We start from the raw sequence: 22,378 nt of genomic DNA, 5'->3' as shown, positions 1-22,378 counted from the left end.
ATATATCTTGCTTCTTGTACTAGATAGCTTGTGTTGCCGTAATGACCAGAAATGAAGAACACTGCATGCTTCGCTAATGCGAAAATGGGGGCACCCTCCTTTGGCTTGTGCTTCCTCAATACAATAATTATAACCTACCTAGCTAGCATAGCTACTAGATTTGTTGGCGGCATCTGCACGAATAAGATCAGTTGCAAGAGGTGCCATGAAAATTCAATCTACATCGATCACATCACCGCTTTGCAGCGATGGCCTATATAGTACACACCAGGGGACATCGATGTATATTATCGCATGTATATGAAGGTAGCATTTGCATCCTATATATTTTCTACCAGCAAAACTGTTCAATTGATCTCTAACTGAGTGCATATGTATGCTAAGCTAGATTTCTTAATCTCGAGATTAGTTGTGAGAATGCCATTTACATCAAAAGCCATTCAGATATAATACATTATTCAAATAAACCGAAAAGAATTAATCAGTTCAACACAAGTTATGAGACAGTTCCCTTAACATCATGTTGTTCGATACAATATAAATGCCTCATCAGATCAAATGAAAGCATGTGTTCCTCAGCATGCAAAATTACCAATTAAGTTACAGATGCATTTACACCCATCTCAACAGCACAACAATTACATAGAACTTAGGTACATCTCTTTAATCAAAATAGATAATCTTGGAGCATCATCCAACAAGTGATGCACCACAGTAAGATCATCCTGATCAATGACACATATGCTATATATGTATCTCCTGTGAGTATTCCCCATTCTGCTCCAGCTATACTTATTTTTAGCCATGCACCGGTGGTTAATAGTAATAATCGCCTGCTTTAATTTAATTTCACCGCAAGTTAAGCACTGGTTAATCAGTGAGCTAGTTTTTTACCCGTAGGACAGGTTCCTCGTCTGGCCTCCGATCACCGACGGGCTGCCCATCCTCTCGTTGCCCATGTGCGGCCGCCGCGGCGATGGCCTCTCGAGCTTGCCCTCGAAGCAGCCCTTGCTCCCCGTGGAGTCGCTGGACATCATGGGCTTCACGTCGCCGTACACGTCGGCGATGGAGTCCATGACGTCGATGCCGCCGGCGTCCATCATTGGCGGCGCCATCTGGAGGTGGTCGATGCCTCCCTTGCCCTGCTCATCGTCGCCCCACATCATGGGGCTCTTGCCGGCGGCGTAAGGGCTGAGCCTCTTCTTCCCCAGCGAGCCCATGTCGCAGTTGGCGAAGAAGGCCTCCATTGGCCGCTCCATCTGGTGCTGCAGGTCCAGGTGGCCGCCGCCGTACATGTGCAGGTCTTGCAAGGAGGCGAAGCCCATGGAAGGGCCAATGTCCTTGAAGGAGCAGACGTCGACGATCGCCGGGTTGCCTAGGGACTTGTACCCGCCGGCCGGGCACGCTGCGACGTCGCCGGAGGCGATGGTCTGGTAGGCTTTCTCCAGGATGGACTGCATGTACTTCCCCTGGGCTTCAATCCTCATCTGGAGGTGCTTTTGCACCTGCATGTGTTCATGCATGCATGACTTGGTCAGCAAAAAAATGTGAAGGACCAAAGGTACGGTGTAGTAGTGCAGTACCGGTAAGTAAACTTCGTAAGAATGTTCATGGATGTGTATGGATGCATGTGTAAATAAAGCTAATGATGAGATCATGAGCAACATGGTAAGGGCACATAAAGTGGAGCTAAGTAAACTTCCTCGTACTTTTAAAAGAAGATTTTCAAGCTTCCTAAGAATTTCATGTGTGCGCGCGCGCTTTAGTTTGCGTTCTCGATTACCTCTAGTTGCTCATGTAGCCTTCTCTGGACTTCCATTTGCATCCTGATAGCCTCATTCATGTGCACGCTGCGGCTGAAATTGAGATTCACAAAAGGGAAATAAAGTGGAAGGTCAGGGGTAAATATATGAATTCTGCATACAGCACGGAGTACTAGTGTATTATAAAATAAACTTACTCATTCATGCTTCTTCCCATCATGCCTGAAGAAGATGCCGCGTTCCGTTGCATCTCCATTGCTGCAGCTGCGATAATTCGAAGAATTAGTGTGGAGGAGTGAAGAACACTATACACAGGTTATTTACAGATCTTCAAGTATGGGTGGCAGGTTGCAAACTGAATATTATATTGAATTGCGAAAAATCTTTATATATATGCAGGCAAAATTCGATATCTTCTTGAAGCACCTACCATCCTTAACTGAGTGATCGTTGAACTCCTTGTGTGGCTGCTTCCCTAACCTGAATTTCTGTTCATAAGAAGAACAGACAAACTAAATTAGCCCGACCACATGAGACAGCGAGAGCTACTGTAGTAGAGAGACCACCGAAAACCTAACCCTAATTAGCTGGTGCAACCACACACAGATACACACCTGGAGGTGGCTCTTGAGGTGGTAGAGAGTAAGCCCCTTCACTCCCATGACCCTCATGATAGTCTTTGGAGTCGCCTCTGCAAGAACAGGCCAAGAATCAAATGAAGAAAAGAACCAGCTCATGAGCTGACGAACCTTGCACAGCGCCACACAGGCACGTACTGTCCGGGCCGCCGAGCTGCGTGACGGCGTCGACGAAGCGCTCATGGAGCTCGACCGTCCACCGGAGGCGGGGCTTGGGGTCGGTGGTGAGGACGAGGCCCGAGTCTCCCTGAACACACATCTGTCTATCATTTGAGCTCACGGCAGCGGCAGCGGCAGCGGCGCTAGTGGCCTTCTTGGAAGAGAACATTCTATTCTCCCCCCCTCCCACGCGCGCGCACCCCGCTCCTCTCTCTCTCTCTAGATCTCCAGAATTAATTCTCTCTCCTCTCAGCTGCTGGTGTGTAGGATTGGGGATGAGAGATTCAAGAACAAGGAATAGGGTTCGCGGGGGCGCGGAGAACGAGGACCAGGGGCTTGGCCTTGTGGTGCAGATTGGTGTTGGCGTGGCTGCGGCTACTGGCTCTGCCCGGTGCAGCCTGGCCTTGATCACTACCGGCCGGCTGGTCGATTGCAGGCTAGCTTGTGTTGAGAGGGCCGGGGTTCCTTCTTTCTAGCTTTCTCTCTCTTTTGCTCCGGGGTGGCTTTAGTTTCCTTCTCTTTTCTCTCCTCCATCCTCCTATCTCTTTCTTCGCTTTCTCTCTCTAGGACTAGTCCTCCTACAAAGCCCATGGTGTGTGTGATATTCTATCCTCCCCTCTCTCCCTATCTCTCTCCTTTGGCGCAAAAGATGAGAGGTGAAGTCCTTTTTGAAGTGTGTCATTATGTAGTCTATTTGGGAAAAGAAAACACCGATAGAACCGTTTGATCTGATATGAACAGCACTAGTAATATATCTGCGGATACAAAGGTGTGCAAGCCAACGAGGGGTTTTGCGTGCAACACATGGTCTCTCAAGGGCATGAGAACTAGAGGTGGGAGTTGGAAGAGGAAATTTATACAGGAGTCGGACTTTCATAATCTTACCTTGTTTGTCTTGCGATAGATGAGAATTAATGCGATAGATGAGAATTAAGAGAAAATTATTATTCCCTGTTTTGGTATATAGTTTTGGGAGTCAGAAATTTATCAGATGAACTGTTGGGATTCATCAAGCCTTCGCTTAAAGCATAATTCCCATCCTATTACCACTCTTAATCCCTAGTGAATCAATTGACCTCCTAAACTCCCATATCCCTCGTCACAACACCCCCCCCCCCAAATTTAAACTCGCATTCTCTCTTTCCCTCCCACCAATTATTGCCCTCAACTAAACAAGACGTGCATACCAATATAAGAGAAAAATTGCGAAATTCACTTAATTTGATGAATATATTAGGGTTGCAGTTATATTTTGAGCAAAGCATGTACCCATGCTGTGGTATAGGTTACATAATTCGTGCCGCAAAAGTAAACAAGAAACATGTTGGTTTCTCCTTTTTTTCCCCAAAATTAAGAGTTAAAAATAGTTAGTGAGAGCATCATTAGCATAGCTCAAGTGCTCAACTGTACATACATAAACATAAATAAAAAAAATCGACCTTGAGTTATTTTGTCCTTGTATGCCCCACATATGGTAGGATCGGTACCAACTTTTATTGCTTCTCCTTTGGCACTAGAAACAAGCAAGTTATCCACCTTTAGTTTGTACTAAGTGTGTGCATTCTTCGTCCCTTTTTGACCAGCTAGCAGCAATATAGTAAGCTGGCAACAACAAATAGGCACGCAGTTCAATATGTAAATATTATTCTTTAATAAATCTAGATAAATGCTGAGAAATCTGGGAACTTTACCATCTTATAAGACCTATCTATATGTTTCTTCACTGTCAGAAACCGTTAGGCAAAGTGGGGAAAAAAATACCTGGATCACCCAAAGCAAATAGGTAACTACGTAAGTGGAAAAAGACACCTAGCTATTACTTCGAACCCAGCTAATAAGTAAGGTTGTTGTTTTCATTTACTCTTATGTGACGTAATGTTACAAATTTATGTACATATTTATTTTTATTTATTTGACAACAAACATTAACTAACAAAAAACACAGCTCATACATACATGAACATATATTATGTGTTATATATCGATCAGTTGGCTTTTAATTAGCAATGCATACCATTACTTATCTTTGTTCCAACCACTACAGAATCTATTTGTAAATAGGTGGGTAAATAGCATTTTGCAGAAACAGCTACGCAAGCGCCTGTAGAAATGACCATTTCCAATCCAAAGGCGATCAAAGCATACATTTCCACATAGCATGATGGATCAACGACGAGATCTGCATGCATGGCTTTGTTTTACATTTCACCAAACTGTCATGCATCCTTAATCATGCTCTGTTTGATTGCTGCAACTACTACTTTCACCACACACAGAGAACATTCGGAGATCCATGCAGGAGCTAGCTGATATGGACGGCGACACTATCATGTGTGGATGATTGCTCTTAGATTTCGTGGGAATTAGAAATGGATGCATTTGCACAGAGACCCAAAAAAGCATCGGTAGTTGGGCACGTAGACATCACAATATACCCAGAAGCGCAGAAAAAGCCTCCATGCATGTCTTGCAGTACGTTCTGGAGAGCTATATGCGATCATGGCGTGTGGGGTACCTAGAAGTCATGCATCTTCCTTCTTTTTCTTTCCTTTCTCTTCTTTACATTGCTGACCGAGACTTCTACTAGGCAAGACTACTGATGAGTGATGACCCCAACGAGTAACACATATATGCGGCAGGAAGCTATAGCTAGGAGCAGCAAAAAAGATGCAAACTTATTTACACTGCTCATCTTATGAATTTTTTTTCATGAAATATATCACGGTACTTTAATGAACATGCATGTGCACTATAGTTTGAACACATGAAAATGATATGAATAAATTGGTTAAAACAAGTATATTCAAAATATTATATATGTTACAACTTTTTTAATTCTAATAGTTATCACACTTTACTGGTTAAGTTTGCAATCCTTTCAGTTTCAAAAGGTTAACTGACATTTTCTTGACAAAAGGGAGTACAGACGCACATGAATACATATTCTTAGCTAGTTTTCAACATTTAATTTCATGAACATAAATAGTAAATCTTTCCTCCATAGATATTGATTCTATAACAGAGAATCAAAATAGCACTAGTTCTGGATCTTGGCTGCAACATCACTTTCCTTGATATATGCATGGCCGTGCATGCATGCTTACATCACCACCAAAGAATTCCCAATGACGGCTCCAAATCCAAACAAAAATGTAAAGTTTGCAAAAGGTCAGAACTAGGGTTCAGTTTCAAGCTTCAAGCATGGGGTCCCATTCTATGAGGGAAAAAGTAGACAGGATGAGTAAGAACATTGTAAAGCTCTCGTGCGCTGCCCTCCCTGCCATTTTCTTTATCCGCAAGGGAATAGATGCTTCCTTCTTTGACAATTAAGCAAAGATTCTTCTCAAACATTCTCCAAATGTGGTTCATTTCATCTATTATAGCTCTAGCTTGTGGCTTTCCTTAAGCAATAAGAAACCGGTCGGAGATGAATAAACGTTTGCTATATTCCCTCCGTCCCAAAATATAGCTACTTCTAGAGTTTTCAATACAGGTTAAGGATGTAGATTAAAAGTCTATATTGCCTCTCATTAGAATAATTATACCTTGCCTATTTAATTGGTGGTAGGATTGCATGCAGATCTGCATGTCATAATTGATTTGCATGTCATAATTGATTTGCATGCATTTTTTTATTTGACCTCTTATGCCAAATATACCACTTGAGAACTCAAAAATAGCTATATTATGGGACAAAATTTGAACGCTAGAAGTAGCTATATTCTGGGATGGAGGTAGTACATCTATCAAGGGGTTGAGCGGTTAAAATTAGGGATGTCAGTGAACTGAGATCAAACAAGCTTAGCTAGATTTGGCTGACCTTGAGCTGGAGGGCGAACTTGATAGATCAAGCTCACTCTATAAGGCTTATTGGCACCTCTATAAACAGGTTCATATAGGCTCAAATTGAATTGAGCTTGAATTATAAAATGAAATTGCTAGGTGTGTCATACTTTGCTGAATTTTTTAGTATGCTAGATAATACCGCTCAAATTAGTATTGCATTAGAGATCATGTTAGTATCCTAGACAATGCTGATTTTTAATAATAATCTAAGTTGGGAGCAACATAAGTATTTTGTAAAATATGTTACATGACAAAATGTTCTTACAAACCCAAAAATCAATTTAATGAAACATCATATCTTTTTTGATAAAGCATCATCCATTTAATACATCACCGTCAACATCATCTAGTTCATCAAAATGTATGTAACTTTCTAGTGAGTGGTGGTGATCCTGCACATTGAAGTGGAAGCATAAAGGAGATATTCTGATGAACAACACAATATAATAGCAGCCCTATTTAAGCATATACTTATTTTAGTCGATGTCTTCTTTGTTCTGAGAATAAGTATTGGCTTACAGTCCTTATCCTGTAGCCTAAATAACCTCATGTTGTCTTTATCATGCGCATGGATGCAAAATGAAAAGACAGCACTCCAAGAACAAAAGTCAACTAATCTATTTTAAGACAAGCATAAGAAACCAATGACATTAGTTTTTTTTATATATTTTTAAAATAATAATATTTCGAGTAAATGTAATTACCATTATATATATGCTGGTTAAGTGGTCGAGGTTTTCTGTGGGAAATTTTCTTGGGAATCTAAAAAAATCTAATGGAAAACTCTTACACAATTTTTTGGGCAGTTGTGAAGAATCTTAGCCTTCAATGCTTTGAAAGGGCCAACTTTAAGGGAACAGGAATATATATTTTTAAATGAAAATTTTAAGTGAAAACACCAAAGCAAGCAATTATATATCTGCGTAATTTGCTGGAGAACTAATGGTATATGGTGGTCAGTTAATTAACTTGTTGAGGGTGATCACTAGATGGGGGAAGAATAATTTTGAATTATTGTCTTTTATATATTTCAATCCTTAACTTAATCCATGTTCATGTAACGAATTTATGAACTAGGAAGAAAAGTTGCTTCTTAAATAGTACTAACATGCAGATTCGATATGAAAAATCACGTGCAAAAAGCAAGCTGCGTCGTCTAGTTAAACTTGCTCTGGGTAAAGCTGGTATTTAACCTTTAGCTCACTGATTAGTCAAGCCAAACAATCACATCCACTTGCCATAAGATAGCTTACATTTCAAGCACACATTGGGAGATGCCCCCAAACTAACCGGCGACACTTTTCCTTGATTTTTATTTAATCAGGCAGATTCTCCGAACCTTTATTGGCACCCCAATCATGCAAACCCTAAGTACACAGGCATAAGATTCTATCATCAGGAAACCAGCACTTAGTAGCAGCAAAGTTTTATTCACTACGCCAGATTTGATTTATACTGGCACAGATAAATTAGCGTGCTAGCGGACGTGATTGGCACCTGCCAGCACAAAGCTTCCTTGGACCGGCGGGGGAGTACCCGCCATCACAGAAGCCACTGTGCTGACGGGCGATGCAAGCACCCGCCAGCACAGATGCACCCTATCTGTGCTGGCAGTGGGCTTACGTTGCCCACCAGCACAGAGGCCACTGTACTGGCAGGTGACGCAAGCACCCACTAGCGCATATGCACCCCATCTTTGCTGGCGGTTGGCTTATGTCACCCGCCAGCACAGAGCTCGCCCATTTAAGGCCGCGGGCATCTTCTTCCCTAGGCAATCTTCCATTTGGAGCTTGCCCGAGAGGAGCTCGGGAAAAGCTCAAAAAACACCAAATCTAAGGGGGAAGGTTTTGCTCTTGATTTCTTTGGAGGAGGTGGCTATATAAGGTGAGTTTGTGCCATTCCAACCTTCTTTTTCAACTTCTATCTATCATTTCTAGCTTCATTAGCTTGTCATCTAGATCTAGATCTAGAACTAGAAGAGAGAGAGAGGAGGGAATAGAGAGAAAATACCTAGAAATGGATTATTTTTTAAATAAAATTCTATGGTCATATTATAACCATTACAATGCTATGTTTGTCATTTTAATGTAATATAAAATTGACTTTGATTATATTTTTCCTACTTATTAATTATTACATCCATAATTTAATTAATGAAGTTGATTATCTTAATATATAATTGAGTTTGATTTTTTTCCTTCTTGTTATTAATTATTACATCCATGGTTCAATTGAGTCTCATTTAGGGTAATATAGAATTGGTTTTTATTATATTTTTCCTACTTATTAATTATTACATCCATAGTTTTAATTAATGAAGTTGATTGAATTAATATATAATTGAGTTTAATTTTTTTCCTTCTTGTTATTAATTATTACATCCAAGGTTTAATTGAGTTTCATAGGGTAATATAGAATTATTTTTATTATATTTCTTACTACTTATTAGTTAGTACATCCATAATTTAATTTAGTTTAAGGAATTGCGACCCATAGCTCATTAAATTAGTTAATATAACATAGAATTCTTGTCATAGGTTGTTATAGATGAATCATAGAGCATGGATATATGGCATACGGAGACATTCGCATACTTTAATTTCAGAGGTATCAAAGTTTGTAGACGTTGCGAAGAAGCACGCTCGCATTTGCAAGACAAAGCAAATACGTTGTTCGTGTTTTGACTGTAGCAACAATATTGTATGGGAGGATACTAATGTCATCAAGAGGCATTTGATAAAGCGAGGTTTTGTGGATGGATACACAATTTGGTCCCACCATGGTGAGGCAGGAGGTACTTTCAACAACACAGACATCGATACTGGCTGTGATGAAGTGGGTGGTGATGATGCAAATGAATATGATCATGTTATGATGGATGATGATTATGACCGTGGAGATCAAAATGATGATCAAACAGATGCGCGTGTGGAACCACAGGTGGACGTGATGTTGATATGGAGGACATGTTGCGCCACATTGAACCAGAAGTGTTGCTAGGGAGTGCTAAAGGGTTAGAAAATTCCGAGACACTTAAGAAGGCAGCAAAGAACCGTATGTATGTGGGATGCAGGAAGGAGTGGATAGTGCTACATTTCATCTGTCATCTTCTGATCCTGAAGGCTAAATTCGGCTGGTCAGACAATAGTTTCAATGATCTCCTTACTCTGCTAGGCAATTTGCTCCCGAAGTCTAACTTTGTGCCAAAAAACACATACGAAGCAAAGAAGATTATCAATCCATTGAAGATGCGTGTGCAAAGAATACACACGTGCCGGAACCATTGCATATTGTATCGCAGTGAGTACACAGCATTGAAAAAGTGTCCAAATTGTGATGCTAGCCATTACAAAAGTAATGCCAATTTCTATGAGGACCGTGCCGGTTACTCCATCGGGAATAAGAGGAAGAAGGTTGCAAAGAAAAGTGATGGTGCTCAAGTGGAGGACGAGTCCTGTATAGGTACTGACACGATGACTCAGCGCAGAGTCCCTACCTTAGTGATGTGGTACTTCCCGGTGGTGGACCGTCTGAAGCGTTTGTTCTCAAACCCAAAGACCACTGAAATGATGACTTGGCATGCTGATTGCCTATTAAAGGATGACGAAAAGCTTTGACATCCTTCCGATGCTCGCTAGTGGAGGACCTTCGATGCCAATCATCCAAAGTTTTCAAATGAAAAAAGGAATGTACGGTTTGCATTGAGTACAGACGATATGAATTCGTTTGGTGAAAGAAACAACACGCACAACACATGACCAGTACTGATGACCATATACAACCTTCCCCCATGGTTATATCATAAGAGAAAGTTCCTTTTGCTAATCATTCTCATACAAGGCCCGAAGCAACCTAGCATCGACATAGATGTTTTCCTTGAGCCATTGATGGAAGATATGCAGAAGCTTTGGGAAGATGGGGTTCGGATGTGGGATGAGTACATACAAGAGCACTTCACACTAAGGGCCATTATCTTTGTTACCATAAATGATTATCTTGTCCTATTTGCCTTGACAAGTCAGGTAAAAGGTAAGACAACATGCGTACTTTTCCTAGATGGAACATCATATATGTACCTTAAGGGATCTATGAAGACAATGTTCATGTGGCACAGGTGCTCCTTATTGAAGACGCAAAAATACCTCAAGATGAAGGAATTTTTCGATGGCACCAATGAGAATGATTTTGCTCCAAAACTGGCTACTGGTAAAATAGTATTTGAAATATGTGAGAAGGTCAAGTTCAAACTCGGTAAGAAGTCTTAGGTGGTGCTGATAATTCGAAAAGGAGAAGGAAGCAGGCTGAAACTACATACATCGTAGACGTGCCGTTTAAGAAGATGTCTATCTAGTTTAAATATTTGCCATACTAGCGAGAGCTGGCGGCGCGTCATGCTATTGATGGGATGCATCTCCAGAAGAATGTGTTCGATAGCACCATCGGATTCTTGGGCTTATTAGGCAAGGCAAAGAACGGACTAAAATCACGTAAGGATCTGGTTAACCTTCAAATTAGGCCAGAGCTCCACCTTCCCTACCTAATGGTAAGCATTACCTTCTCCCAGGTAGCTACAACTTAACACTAGATAAGAGATTGGCTATGTGCAAGTGCTTGCGCAGGTTGAAAGTGCCGACCGGATTCTCATCGAACATCCGGTCACTAGTCTCATTGAAGGACATGATGCTTGCCGGCTATAACTCTCATGATTGTCATGTGATGATCATAGTTTTTCTCGCTATTGCGATCTGGGCTATCAAACCAGTATTCATAAAGATGGTTATCATACGGATGTGTTATTTCTTCAACGTGATTTTGCATAAAGTGATTGATTGTGTTGAGTTGGCTAGGCTTCAACTGTTTGTGTTAGAAACTCAGACCCAGCTCAAGATGTGCTTACCTCCGTCCTTTTTTGATATCATGGAATATCTCATGGTTCACATGGTCCAGCAAATAATTGAACTAGGTCTTATGTACTTCCATCAGATGTGGATATACGAACAGTTCATGTCGACTCTCAATGGATACATGAGAAACAAGACCTTTCCAGAGGGTAGCATGATTGAGAGCTACCATACGGAAGAGAGTGTTGATTGCTGCATAGATTACATAAAAGATAAGCTAGCTAATGGTTTACCAGAATCTTGACATGAGGGCAGATTGTCCGGGAGATGTACCATTGGAATGAAAAGATTCATAGACAAGGACAACTAGCAATTGGAGAAAGTGCATTCAAGCGTTCTACAACAGCTCGCAATAGTGGAGCCCTTCATCGAGCAACACCTAAATGAGATCCGTGGACAAAGTAATGGTCGCTCGGAGGATTGGATCATCAAAGAGCAAAAGCGTTGTTTCCTATCATGGTTGAAGGACCATGAGCAGCTATTTCGAGGAAATTCCATAGAAGAAGTAACATTGACCAGGTTGGTGTCTGGGCCATCAAGCAATGTCACCTCGTGGCAAGCATATGAAATTAATGGATACACATTTTACACCACCGCAAAGGACAACAAAAGCATGGTGTATCAAAACAGTGGTGTTCGCATAGAGGCGATTGATACATCTGGACAGAACATAACTTACTATGGTTTCATAGTGGAAATATGGGAACTTGACTATGGAGAGAATATCCGGATCCCCATCTTTCGGTGCCGATGGGTCAAACACTCGAATGGAGTTACGGATGATAATTATGGGTTGACACTTCTAGACCTAGCCAATATAGGTTACAAAGATGACCCATGGGTACTCGCTGAGCGTGTCGCACAAGTATTCTACATAACCGACCCTATGAATGCAAAGAAGCACATTGCCGTCTTTGGAAAACAAAGGATCCTTGGAGTTGAAGGTGTAGTGGACATTGAGGATTACAATCAGTATGAGGAATTGGACTTTTTCAAAGACCATGAACGAAGAATCAAGCATGTTGAAACAAGCATTGATAAATCCATGAAGCCATGGTTATGTACTGACTTTGAAGGAAGAATTGTTAAAGGATAAATTAACATTTCTTATTAGTTATGTTGTAAGACTTATTAATTATTTTGTAAGACTTATTAATTATCTTGTAAGACTTTATTAATGTGGATTAGAATTTATTATCTTGTACCTGACCGCCAGCATAAGAAAAGGGTAGGGGTACATCTATGCCACGATACAATATAACCAGTTCTGATAATAGTGCAAGTTTTTACATCAATACTTAAAGGTCCTAGAGAGAACAAGTTCAAATGCATAAGAAAAGGGTAATGGTACAACTATGCATGTTATATATTTCAAACTCCGGCTCACTTCCTTAGATATGGAATATAGTTAAGGTCTCCAATCCTCCAGCCAAGAACTTCATAAAAATAAGTTAGAGCACGGATGAGTGCACTCTCCTTCGCTTCACATGGATGACCACATACACTACTATAAATGGAGAACATTTGAGACGTTAAATAATGTGGCCTATAGAAAGTGAGATGAGCCTGGAACTTCAAATCTGGGGTAAACATCGGGTTTCCACCCATGTAAATCAAATCAAACTTTTCCAAGACTTGATCCAGAATCGCACGAAAGCTCACTTCCACAATGGTAGTACCATTTATATCCTATAAAAGATGATTATAACAAGATGAAAGTTAAAAGATGTAACATAACTAAAGTTAAAAGAATGATAAAAAAATATTTCATACCATGTCATGAAGCCGAGAAAGACTCTCAGCAGTCACAATCACATTGTCTTCTCCCTCCTCGAGCCATCTAATTCGAAAATATGAAAAGTTTGGCACAAAGTACCCATGATCCTTAAGCTGCTCTAGGCAGGCCTTCACAACAGTCCTCTCAACAGTTACCCTAGATGGTGCTATTTGACCCCATGCGACAATTGAAACTATCGGGATGGCCTGTCCTGGTGACAATGAGGTGAAAAATTGGATGTCGAATAGGTACTTGAAAAGAGAGATGTACTCTTTTCAAATTAGGTTCACCTACATCCTCGGTTTGCACTATAGGAGAAGTACCATCTAAAGCTTCGACAACATCTTTGAGCCATCTAATAGGTTTGATAAGCTGCATTGAAGTAAGTAAATTTAGAATTTATTCATGTTTAGTAACAAAATCAATTAAAAGAAGGAAAGAACATTACTATGTTGGGAATTGTTCCTCTGCTTCGATCGCCGAATGGCAAGTCAATGGGGCCATGGAAGTGAAGTCCTGGATGACTAGTGGGAGTGTCATCAAGCCCGAAATGTCCCCTACCACCTCCACGACCGCCACCACCACAACGGCCACCTCCACGGCCGCCACCACCACGAGGAAAAGAACTTCCACTTGCCATAGTTAGCCCAAATTGTTCACATAAAATTTACAAAATGCTTAGAATAAAAGATTATTCAAAATAATGGAAAAAATTTACAATTGTTGGTTTAGATCTCATGAACATTGTTATAACTAATCATAACATATTTATTATCATTTTTGCAATTGCATGGAATAAAAATGGTAAAAGGTAACAACTTTAAATTTTTAACACAATCCCTATCTAAACAAAATTTACACCATCTATTTGAAAAAATAATAGTGGAAGCAAATAATTTAGAAACAATAATGCAAAACTTATTTGAACAACATACACGTAAACGATTTACACCACAAGTAGCACTGCCAACCTATAGCAATTGCAATGTAAGTAAAATTCGTATAAATAACCAGGTATACGTGGATAGAATTTCAATGAAATGATCAATTGGAACTAGTATCAATTCCCTACTGGAACTACTGCTATGCATGACCAGAACTACTAGATCTACTTGAACAAAATGGAAAAAAAACAACAACCGGTCGGGGAAGGAAGGTGGCGCGATGGCGGTGAGGAGCAGCGGCCCAGTAGGGGACACGCAGCGGCGGCGCTCGGTGGCCGCAGTGGAGTCGGGCGGGGAGGGGAGGTGGCACGACGGTGGCCGGGGAGGAGGTGGACCGGCGGTGGCGCGACGGCGGCCGGGGAGGAGGTGGACAAGCGGTGGCGTGATGCCGGACGGGGGACGCGCGTTGCGTACGGGTAGGAGGGCCTGTGGCAACGACGGCCGCCGCGGCCCCCTCCCTGACACCCATGCCGTCCTCCCGGAGCGCCACCGCCTCACCTCCCGAGCACTACCTTGTCTACCGGATCGCCGCCGTGACCCCTCCCAGATCACCTCCTCACCTACTGAAGCGCTCCACGGATGCTTGACGCCCCTCGACACTGCCGCCCACCCGAAGCACCACCGCCAGCTACACCCTCCTCTCCACCGCCACCCTCCCGAAGTGTCGTCGTCTCACCTCCCGAGCACCTTCTCGCCTCCCGGAGCACCGCCGCGGCCCCTCCCTGACGCCGCCGTCCTCCCAGAGCATCGTCACCTCGCCTCCCAGAGCATCACTGCGGCCCCTCCCCGATGCCCCTCGACGCCGCCGTCCTCCCGGAGCACCGTCGCCTCGCCTCCCGAGCGCCTCCTCGCCTCCCTGAGCGCCACCACGGCCCCCTCCCCGACGCCCCTACACACTGCCACCCTCCCGGAGCACCGCCGCCTACCGCGTCCCCCTCTACACCCGCCGGCCCTGCCCCGACCTCCGCTCCTCCCCGACATTGCCGACCACCTCCCCGACGCCCGACGCCGCTACGCCTCCCTCCTCCCCACCGCTACATGATGTTGCGCCGCCGCTCCTTCCCAAGCCCCGCCTCCTCCCCAATCATCGGCGCGCTACTTCTACCCGAGGCCGTCGCACCGCCGCCAACCCTCCCTAAGGCCGCCACACCACCACCGGCCTTCTCCCACGCCAAAGCACCTCTTCCTCTCCCCGGAGCCACATGGTTGGTTTTTTTTCATGCAAATTCATGAATAAGGAATATGTATAAATTGTGAAAGGAAAAGTTTGGTGTACAAATATGTATTGATATGCATAAATTCATGAATAATAAATATATTTAAATTGTGAAAGGAAAAGTTTGGTGTACAAATATGTATTGATATGCATAAATTCATGAATAATAAATATGTTCAAATTGTGAAAGGAAAAGTTTGGTGTACAAATATGTATTGATAAGCATAAATTCGTGAATAATAAATATGTTTAAATTGTGAAAGGAAAATTTTGGTGTACAAATATGTATTGATATGCATAAATTCATGAATGATAAATATGTATAAATTGTGAAAGGAAAAGTTTAGTGTACAAATATGTATTGATAAGCATAAATTCATGAATAATAAATATGTTTAAATTGTGAAAGGAAAAGTTTGGTGTACAGATATGTATTGATAAGCATAAATTCATGAATAATAAATATGTTTAAATTGTGAAAGGAAAAGTTTGGTGTACAAATATGTATTGATATGCATAAATTCATGAATAATAAATATGTATAAATTGTGAAGGAAAGTTTGGTGTACAAATACTTATTGATATGCATAAATTCATGAATAATAAATATGTATAAATTGTGATAGGAAAAGTTTGGTGTACAAATATGTATTGATAAGCATAAATTCATGAATAATAAATATGTTTAAATTATAAAAGGAAAAGTTTGGTGTACAAATATGTATTGATATGCATAAATTCATGAATAATAAATATGTTTAAATTGTGAAAGGAAAAGTTTGGTGTTCAAATATATATTGATATGTATAAATTCATGAATATATATATATATGTTTAAATTGTGAAAGGAAAAGTTTGGTGTACAAACATGTATTGATATGCATAAATTCATGAATAATTTTTAATTGCAAGTATTACAATTTTGCATATTAAGAGCGATGGACAACAATGAGAACAATGTTGAATCCACCGAGGAGGATTCTGATTCTAACGATGATTGTGGATCGTATTCTACTCCACCTGAGTACGAACCAAGCCCACCTAGGACTCGCAGATGTTTAGATGAAGATGACCATGAATACGATCCAACCACAGATCATCAGGTACCTGCATGCACATTCATATACTAGCTAGTGATGCGTTTGTTGTTCACATGAAAATGATAAACTCAAACTATTGTTTTCTCTATAGAACGATGACCAATCCCCTGTTCATTCCCCGTCATGACGTCGTAGAACATCTACTCTGTATGAAGAGGAGGTAGATCCCTCTGCACCACAACCTTCGGCTACTACTGCTTCTTGTAGTAATCCAAAAAGGCAACGTGGGAGACAAAGCCAAAACTAGATCCCTGAAAAAGGTATTCTTGTAATAGAAGTGCTTGGCACCAAAGGTGAGCCCATATTACCTGAGGGGATATCTATTAGGTTTTGAAACATATGTGGAGCTATTGTCAGGGATAAATTGCAGACCTGGATCACGACTATTAATTGGGAGAATGTGCCTACAACTACAAAGGATGTATTGTGGGCCACATTGAAAGAGAGGTTCACTTTTCCTGAAGGTCAAGAGAAATTCGCAAGAAACTTTGCTGAGGGCCTCCTTGGGAGATGTTTCAGGAATTGGAGGCCTACTCTTAATAAAGAATATGTACAAAAAGGCAAGAACGATAGCGAAGACTTTGGTAGGATTCCTTCAGAAATGTGGGAAGAGTTCATACAACAGAAGAACACGCTGGAAGCAAAAGTCCTGAGCGAAGAAAATACCGTGAAGGCTATGAAAGCCGCCTAGAACCCCCACCACTTGGGTGCGGGAGGGTACGCAGCCAAGATCGCTAAATGGAGGAGAGAGGAAGAAGAACGGAGGAGAGCTGGTTTACCAGATTTGTTTGAAGGCTTGGATGAGTGTAGCAGGAATTGGGTACTAGCTCGAATTTCGACAATAACACCCGACGACAAGGAGAAGCAGTGATCCTCGACTCAGCCAGATTTAGCAGAGATAGTTACAAGGAATTCATAGGCATTATACAAAAGTAAGACACTCCTTGGCAGTACTTAAATGCATGTTGACATTCTATGCACCTAAATTGTATTACTAACTCTTGTCTTTATATCCTCAAAGTGCGTACAAGATTTACATACTAAAAGGAGGGGACCACGATCCAAAAGGAAGAAATCTATGAAAATAATATATCATAGATTCGTAAGAACATAAATTAGTTTTTTCATATAATGTAGACTTGTCGTTAATAACAACCTATCATTTTTACTATTTGATTGCAGTGCCACGAGCAACCTCCCGGTACTACGCTATGCGGATATTACGTGTGCGAGTTCCTCAGAAACAATGGGAGGTACCGGACGAACCCTGAAGACGTAAGTCTCTTATACACTGCCATGTGCTAACTTCCTAATGGTAATACATCATAATCTTCATTTACTGTATACCTGCAGATGCCTAGGATCGAGACTCATAGCACGGCGCTCGAAGACAAACACATCGACAACATTTGTAGGGACATGGCGAGGTTCATCCAACGTGAGATTTGTCATGAGGATGGAGCATTCTTTGATAAAGATGGCGTGTTGATGGTGGACGAATGCAAAGATTTTCATAGATGGGGCGCAGTAATTTTAATATTAGCGTAGCAAAGAATAGCTCTAATCCAAATGTTAGATTTTTAATAATGTGAATTATATATTATGTACGGTGTAGTTTTGAATAATGTGAATTATTTATTATTTAAGTTTGTTGTTATGTGGTTGGAGATACATATTTCAATTTGACGGCTAACAACTGGTGGGAAATAAAAATTATAAATAACTCACGGGAAATAATATATTGGATGGGAAAATACATATTCCTGGTGGGTGGCATAAGCACCCGCCAGCATAGAAATCATCTGTGCTGGCGAGTGATGTAACCACCCGCAAGCACAGAAATCATCTGTTCTGGCGGGTGGTTAACGTCGCCCGCCAGCACAGAGCCATGTGCTGGCGGGTGGTTAACATCACCCACCAGCACAGAGCGGTCTATGCTGGCGGGCAAGCACCTGCTAGCACAGACAGCATTTGTGCTGGCTCAAAGTTGCTAGCGGGCGCTTGGTCCGCTAGCACAGACCCCTTTTAGCGATTTTCACTCTAACTAATAGTTTTTTTGATAATGGATTATATCTCAGCCTCTGTACTGTTGATGCATGTGTTGTTAATCACATATATAGTTGATCCATGCATGCCTGAAGTCAGCTGATCTAGAACTAGCAGGTTGGTAGGGAGTATCTCCACTTGTTGCAAACTGCACATTATTAAAGGAGCTACGCACCTGTATAGTAGTTAATCCATCTAAAATTAACTGTAGAGTTTCTTTGGTTGTTCTTTGGCAAAGCAATACAAAGTTTAACCACTAGATTACCGTAAAAAGTTCGTCTTTGACCTGAAGAAATGATTAAAGGCGAAGCACAAAGCTCGACTTGCAACCTTAGACGTATCCCTCACACGTAACCTTTGATTTCTAATCATGGTGCAGAGTTGCATTTTTTAGGGTTAAGGTGTGAACACGCTTGAGTTGTTTGTCAATGGCTCCCAATATACTAGTGGTGAAAGAGCACACTGGAAGAGCTTTCGTTAAAGCAACGAAATCTATGCATGGAAGTGTCTGAAATCTTGTCCTTTCATTGCCCTCCTTTACTTTTTGTTGATCTTTGAACAAGGATGATTATTAGACTAACTTAAATTAGGCTTCATGAGGGCCCCTGAAGTTATTTTGTAGTTCAGAAAAATTAAAGTGCAGTTCACACAAATCCTCGCTCATACATGGTTTGTTATAAGGATTCTGATAGACGGAGGCGACAATTTGGCTATGGCCCTATTTAGATACAATTGGGAGTTCCTTTTGTGCAACCTATATATTTACACACTCCATCTGTTTGTAAGTCACATCATGTATACATGGCAATTGGTGGTTTCTCCCTTTTCTGACTGCTTAATATGCTATGTATTGCTTTGTTTTTTTCTCTTTTTTTCTAACTCAAAATAAGAGAGCAAAAATGCAATTGACTTAGAGTAAGAACTTGTTCTTATTAGATAAATCAGTCAGGAGATGCTTCTCTAGTGTGTCCCATGCATATAATTTTTCCATCTTCCCTATGAAAACCGTCAGTTCTCAAGAACATAAGATCTTCTTCGTCCTCGCTCAAATGGTCCAACAGTGTATTGGCCGTTTCGAGATAGTTATAGAAGGCAATTCTAATTGACCAATAAGAAAAAGGCAATCCAACTGATCAACAAAAGTACAGTACAATTCAATGGAATTCCTTCTTTGTTTTTCTTTAGATCAGTGAATCTTTTCTTGAAAGGTTGCGCATAATATACTGCCGATTCTAGACCTCACTAGTTCAACTCCTGAACACCAAAATCCAGGCGTGTAAATGCATGGAATGACCCAACTGAGCTGAGCTCCAAAGAGAGAGATCCGGTCGCTGTGGTCTCCGGTCAAGACGGGGGATTTGTTTTCCATCATCTGCGGCGCCCTTTTTGTGGGCACTTTTCACCTTGCCAAGCTAAAACAACGGCCACTGCCAAGCTGAACTGAGCTATACCTTTCAGCGTCCGGGAGGCCATCCGTTTCAGTCCATTTGACGTTAACCTCACCGAGGCATTCATGCTCGGTCACATAGACTGACGACTCTGACTGAACATCCTGGTCGCCGTTGCTGAAAATGTTTCCTCCCTGAAGTGACCTGTCGTGCGCTTTGTGTTCCCTCGCTGCAGCTGAAATGCTGATCTTTTGGTGTGCATGTGAATGCGTTCTTTGACTCTGCTGACCATCGATCAATCTTCAGATCTCTTCTTATTTCCTTCTCTTTCAAGTTCTTGCATGGTGTGTGCTGCCAGAGAAGGGATTTTGGATCAAACGTTTTGGTTTTGCAGTGCTGGTATGGGCCGAATTTTAACTCGGATATGAAACTATTTAGTTTGTGGCCCAAGGGCTTCAGCCTAGTGATGTGCTAGAAGATTAAGCCCAGCCCAAGTACCCTGCATATGAATGATTTGTTATGAAAGAATCCAATGCAGAATAGGCCCCAGAAGGGAAAGTTTTGGATCTTCTGATCATGTTGTATTCATCCATGCCCTTCTTATTTGCGATTATCTTGTCTTCATCGTGTGGTCGTTATGTTTCTTTTCTCCTCCTTTTATTTTTAGAGATGGTTTTGTTTGGATTTATTCTGGAGCCATACATAATTGATGGAGAAGGCCCTGTTACTATCGTGGGGACATGTGTATATGCAGGCCGGCGCCGGAGACGATGACAGTGCATGGCCCGACCGTTGCCTGTCGTCTCCTCTCACACACACACACTAGAACTCAATCGACGACCATAAATTAGACAGCTGGCCGGTCGCTGGATGCTCGCGTTGAGGCATGGGCCCTAGCACATTTCTTGGTGCGTCACTTCTTCCTCATGCATGCCCTACCAATCCATTGCTGGCCTCCTCCTCCTCACCTACCCGTTTGATGACTTGGTAGTTTACTCCCGGCAAACTAATATGCTTGGTTCAGTAATTTCCCAGCAAACTAACACTTTGCATGGATCATGTGATTTGCCGGCATCTTTCGCGTCGAAATTTTGATCATTCCCTAGAAGGTTAGAAGTTTCAACGGCGAATCATAAGAATGAGAAGCAATCAAATGATTCATGCTGTCTGGTTGCTAACAAGTACGACGGCAATTACAGTGTGAAATCAAGTAGCACTCATGGCAAGTCCTTAGCCATGAGTCAAGTGATTTACATATGCTGCTCCTACAGAAATCTCTTCATTTGATAGAAGATTAGATCTTTCAACGAATTATTGCAAATAGCTATAAAGTAATATTTACTCCCTCCATTTTTATTTATAAGGAATATTTTGTTCGGTTGTAATAAGCATTTGACTTACAATTACTGCATTAATAACATTCTTTATATAAACTTAATGTCATTAGGTTAGTATTTGAAAATAATTCTTATGATTTATATTTGTATCACATCAATAAAAAATAATTAAGTAATTGTTGGTACCAAGCATGAAGGTTATTACAACATGATATACTTTTTTAAGGAAATCAGTAGGGGAGTCCCCTACCTATATTTATATATACAACACGATATACTTCTGTTAAACTTCACCGGACACACTAAAAAACAATAAATAATAAATATTCTCACAATCACAAAAACATCGGATCTATTCTATATTTTCTAACAAAAGATTGAAAATTTTCAGAAAAAACTATAATTTTTTTAGGGGGGGGTTCCCGCATAACACTTCCTTATTATAGTTTAGCACCTGCAAGTATTATATGTCTTTAGATTCTCCAATGTGCGCGTCCGTCGTTTGATGATGTAGTGTCGTGTGGCCTCCAGCTTCGCTGTGCTCATCCCACATACCATGAGTTGGTGCTCGATGTGCTCCAGGTGCAAATATTGTGCCAAAGCTCACTCAGATTGGGGAAACATGTAAGGTTGTGATGATACCCAAACTTGAGGAAATAGAGTTAAACTCGTGGTGAATGCTCCAAAGCCTAAGAAAACTCTTTGGTGAGCTTCTAGAATCAAACCAAGTCACCTTTCACTACTAGAGGAATGGCATTTTGTCCAGCACTTAGTACCGGTTGGAATTGGACCCGATACTAATATGGCCATTAGTACCGGACCTAACGGCTAGTCCCCCAGGGTCGCCCCATGAGCCCCTTTAGTACCGGCTGGGGACACCTACCGGTACTAAAGGGTGCCCTTGAGTGACCCTGGGGGACTAGCCGTTAGGTCCGGTACTAATGGCCATATTAGTATCGGGTCCAATTCCAACCGGTACTAAGTGCTGGACAAAATGCCATTCCTCTAGTAGTGAAAGGTGACTTGGTTTGATTCTAGAAGCTCACCAAAGAGTTTTCTTAGGCTTTGGAGCATTCACCACGAGTTTAACTCTATTTCCTCAAGTTTGGGTATCATCACAACCTTACATGTTTCCCCAATCTGAGTGAGCTTTGGCACAATATTTTGCACCTGGAGCACATCGAGCACCAACTCATGAGTATGTGGGATGAGCACAGCGAAGCTGGAGGCCACACGACACTACATCATCAAACGGACGGAATC

General features: G+C 41.5%; 2 protein-coding genes across 2 annotated transcripts; one reads left to right on the top strand and one right to left on the bottom strand.

Annotated features, from left to right (window-relative positions):
* Positions 1–485: 485 nt before the first annotated feature.
* Positions 486–2,762, bottom strand: LOC101782452 (myb family transcription factor APL). The gene is made up of 6 exons (XM_004951691.3): positions 2,540–2,762; positions 2,378–2,454; positions 2,194–2,251; positions 1,961–2,027; positions 1,784–1,856; positions 486–1,505 (listed from the first exon to the last, which is right to left on the bottom strand). The coding sequence occupies exons 1-6, from the start codon at positions 2,727–2,729 to the stop codon at positions 891–893; spliced, it is 1,080 nt and encodes a 359-aa protein (XP_004951748.1). The 5' UTR covers positions 2,730–2,762; the 3' UTR covers positions 486–890.
* An 11,651-nt stretch (positions 2,763–14,413) lies between these two features.
* On the top strand, positions 14,414–15,070 carry LOC105914028 (formin-like protein 3). Its single transcript, XM_012844591.1, has one exon. It carries the CDS (start codon positions 14,414–14,416, stop codon positions 15,068–15,070), a length of 657 nt encoding a protein of 218 aa, XP_012700045.1.
* The last annotated feature ends 7,308 nt before the right edge of the window (positions 15,071–22,378 follow it).

The sequence above is a fragment of the Setaria italica genome, chromosome I, assembly GCF_000263155.2.
Source record: "Setaria italica strain Yugu1 chromosome I, Setaria_italica_v2.0, whole genome shotgun sequence".
In the NCBI taxonomy this organism is placed as follows: Eukaryota; Viridiplantae; Streptophyta; class Magnoliopsida; order Poales; family Poaceae; genus Setaria; species Setaria italica.
The sequence above is the reverse complement of the archived record's forward strand: the minus strand, read 5'-3'. Positions and strand labels throughout refer to the sequence as shown.

What these genes read in the sequence shown, in the direction of transcription:
- LOC105914028 (XM_012844591.1), top strand. Translation starts at nt 14,414, where the DNA reads ATGCCGGACGGGGGACGCGCGTTGCGTACGGGTAGGAGGGCCTGTGGC.
- LOC101782452 (XM_004951691.3), bottom strand. Translation starts at nt 2,729, where the DNA reads ATGTTCTCTTCCAAGAAGGCCACTAGCGCCGCTGCCGCTGCCGCTGCC. An exon ending in ATGGGAAGAAGCATGAATGA is followed by an intron (nt 1,857 to 1,960) that starts GTAAGTTTATTT and finishes TCTCAATTTCAG; the next exon opens with CCGCAGCGTGCACATGAATG. An exon ending in GGCTACATGAGCAACTAGAG is followed by an intron (nt 1,506 to 1,783) that starts GTAATCGAGAAC and finishes GAACACATGCAG; the next exon opens with GTGCAAAAGCACCTCCAGAT.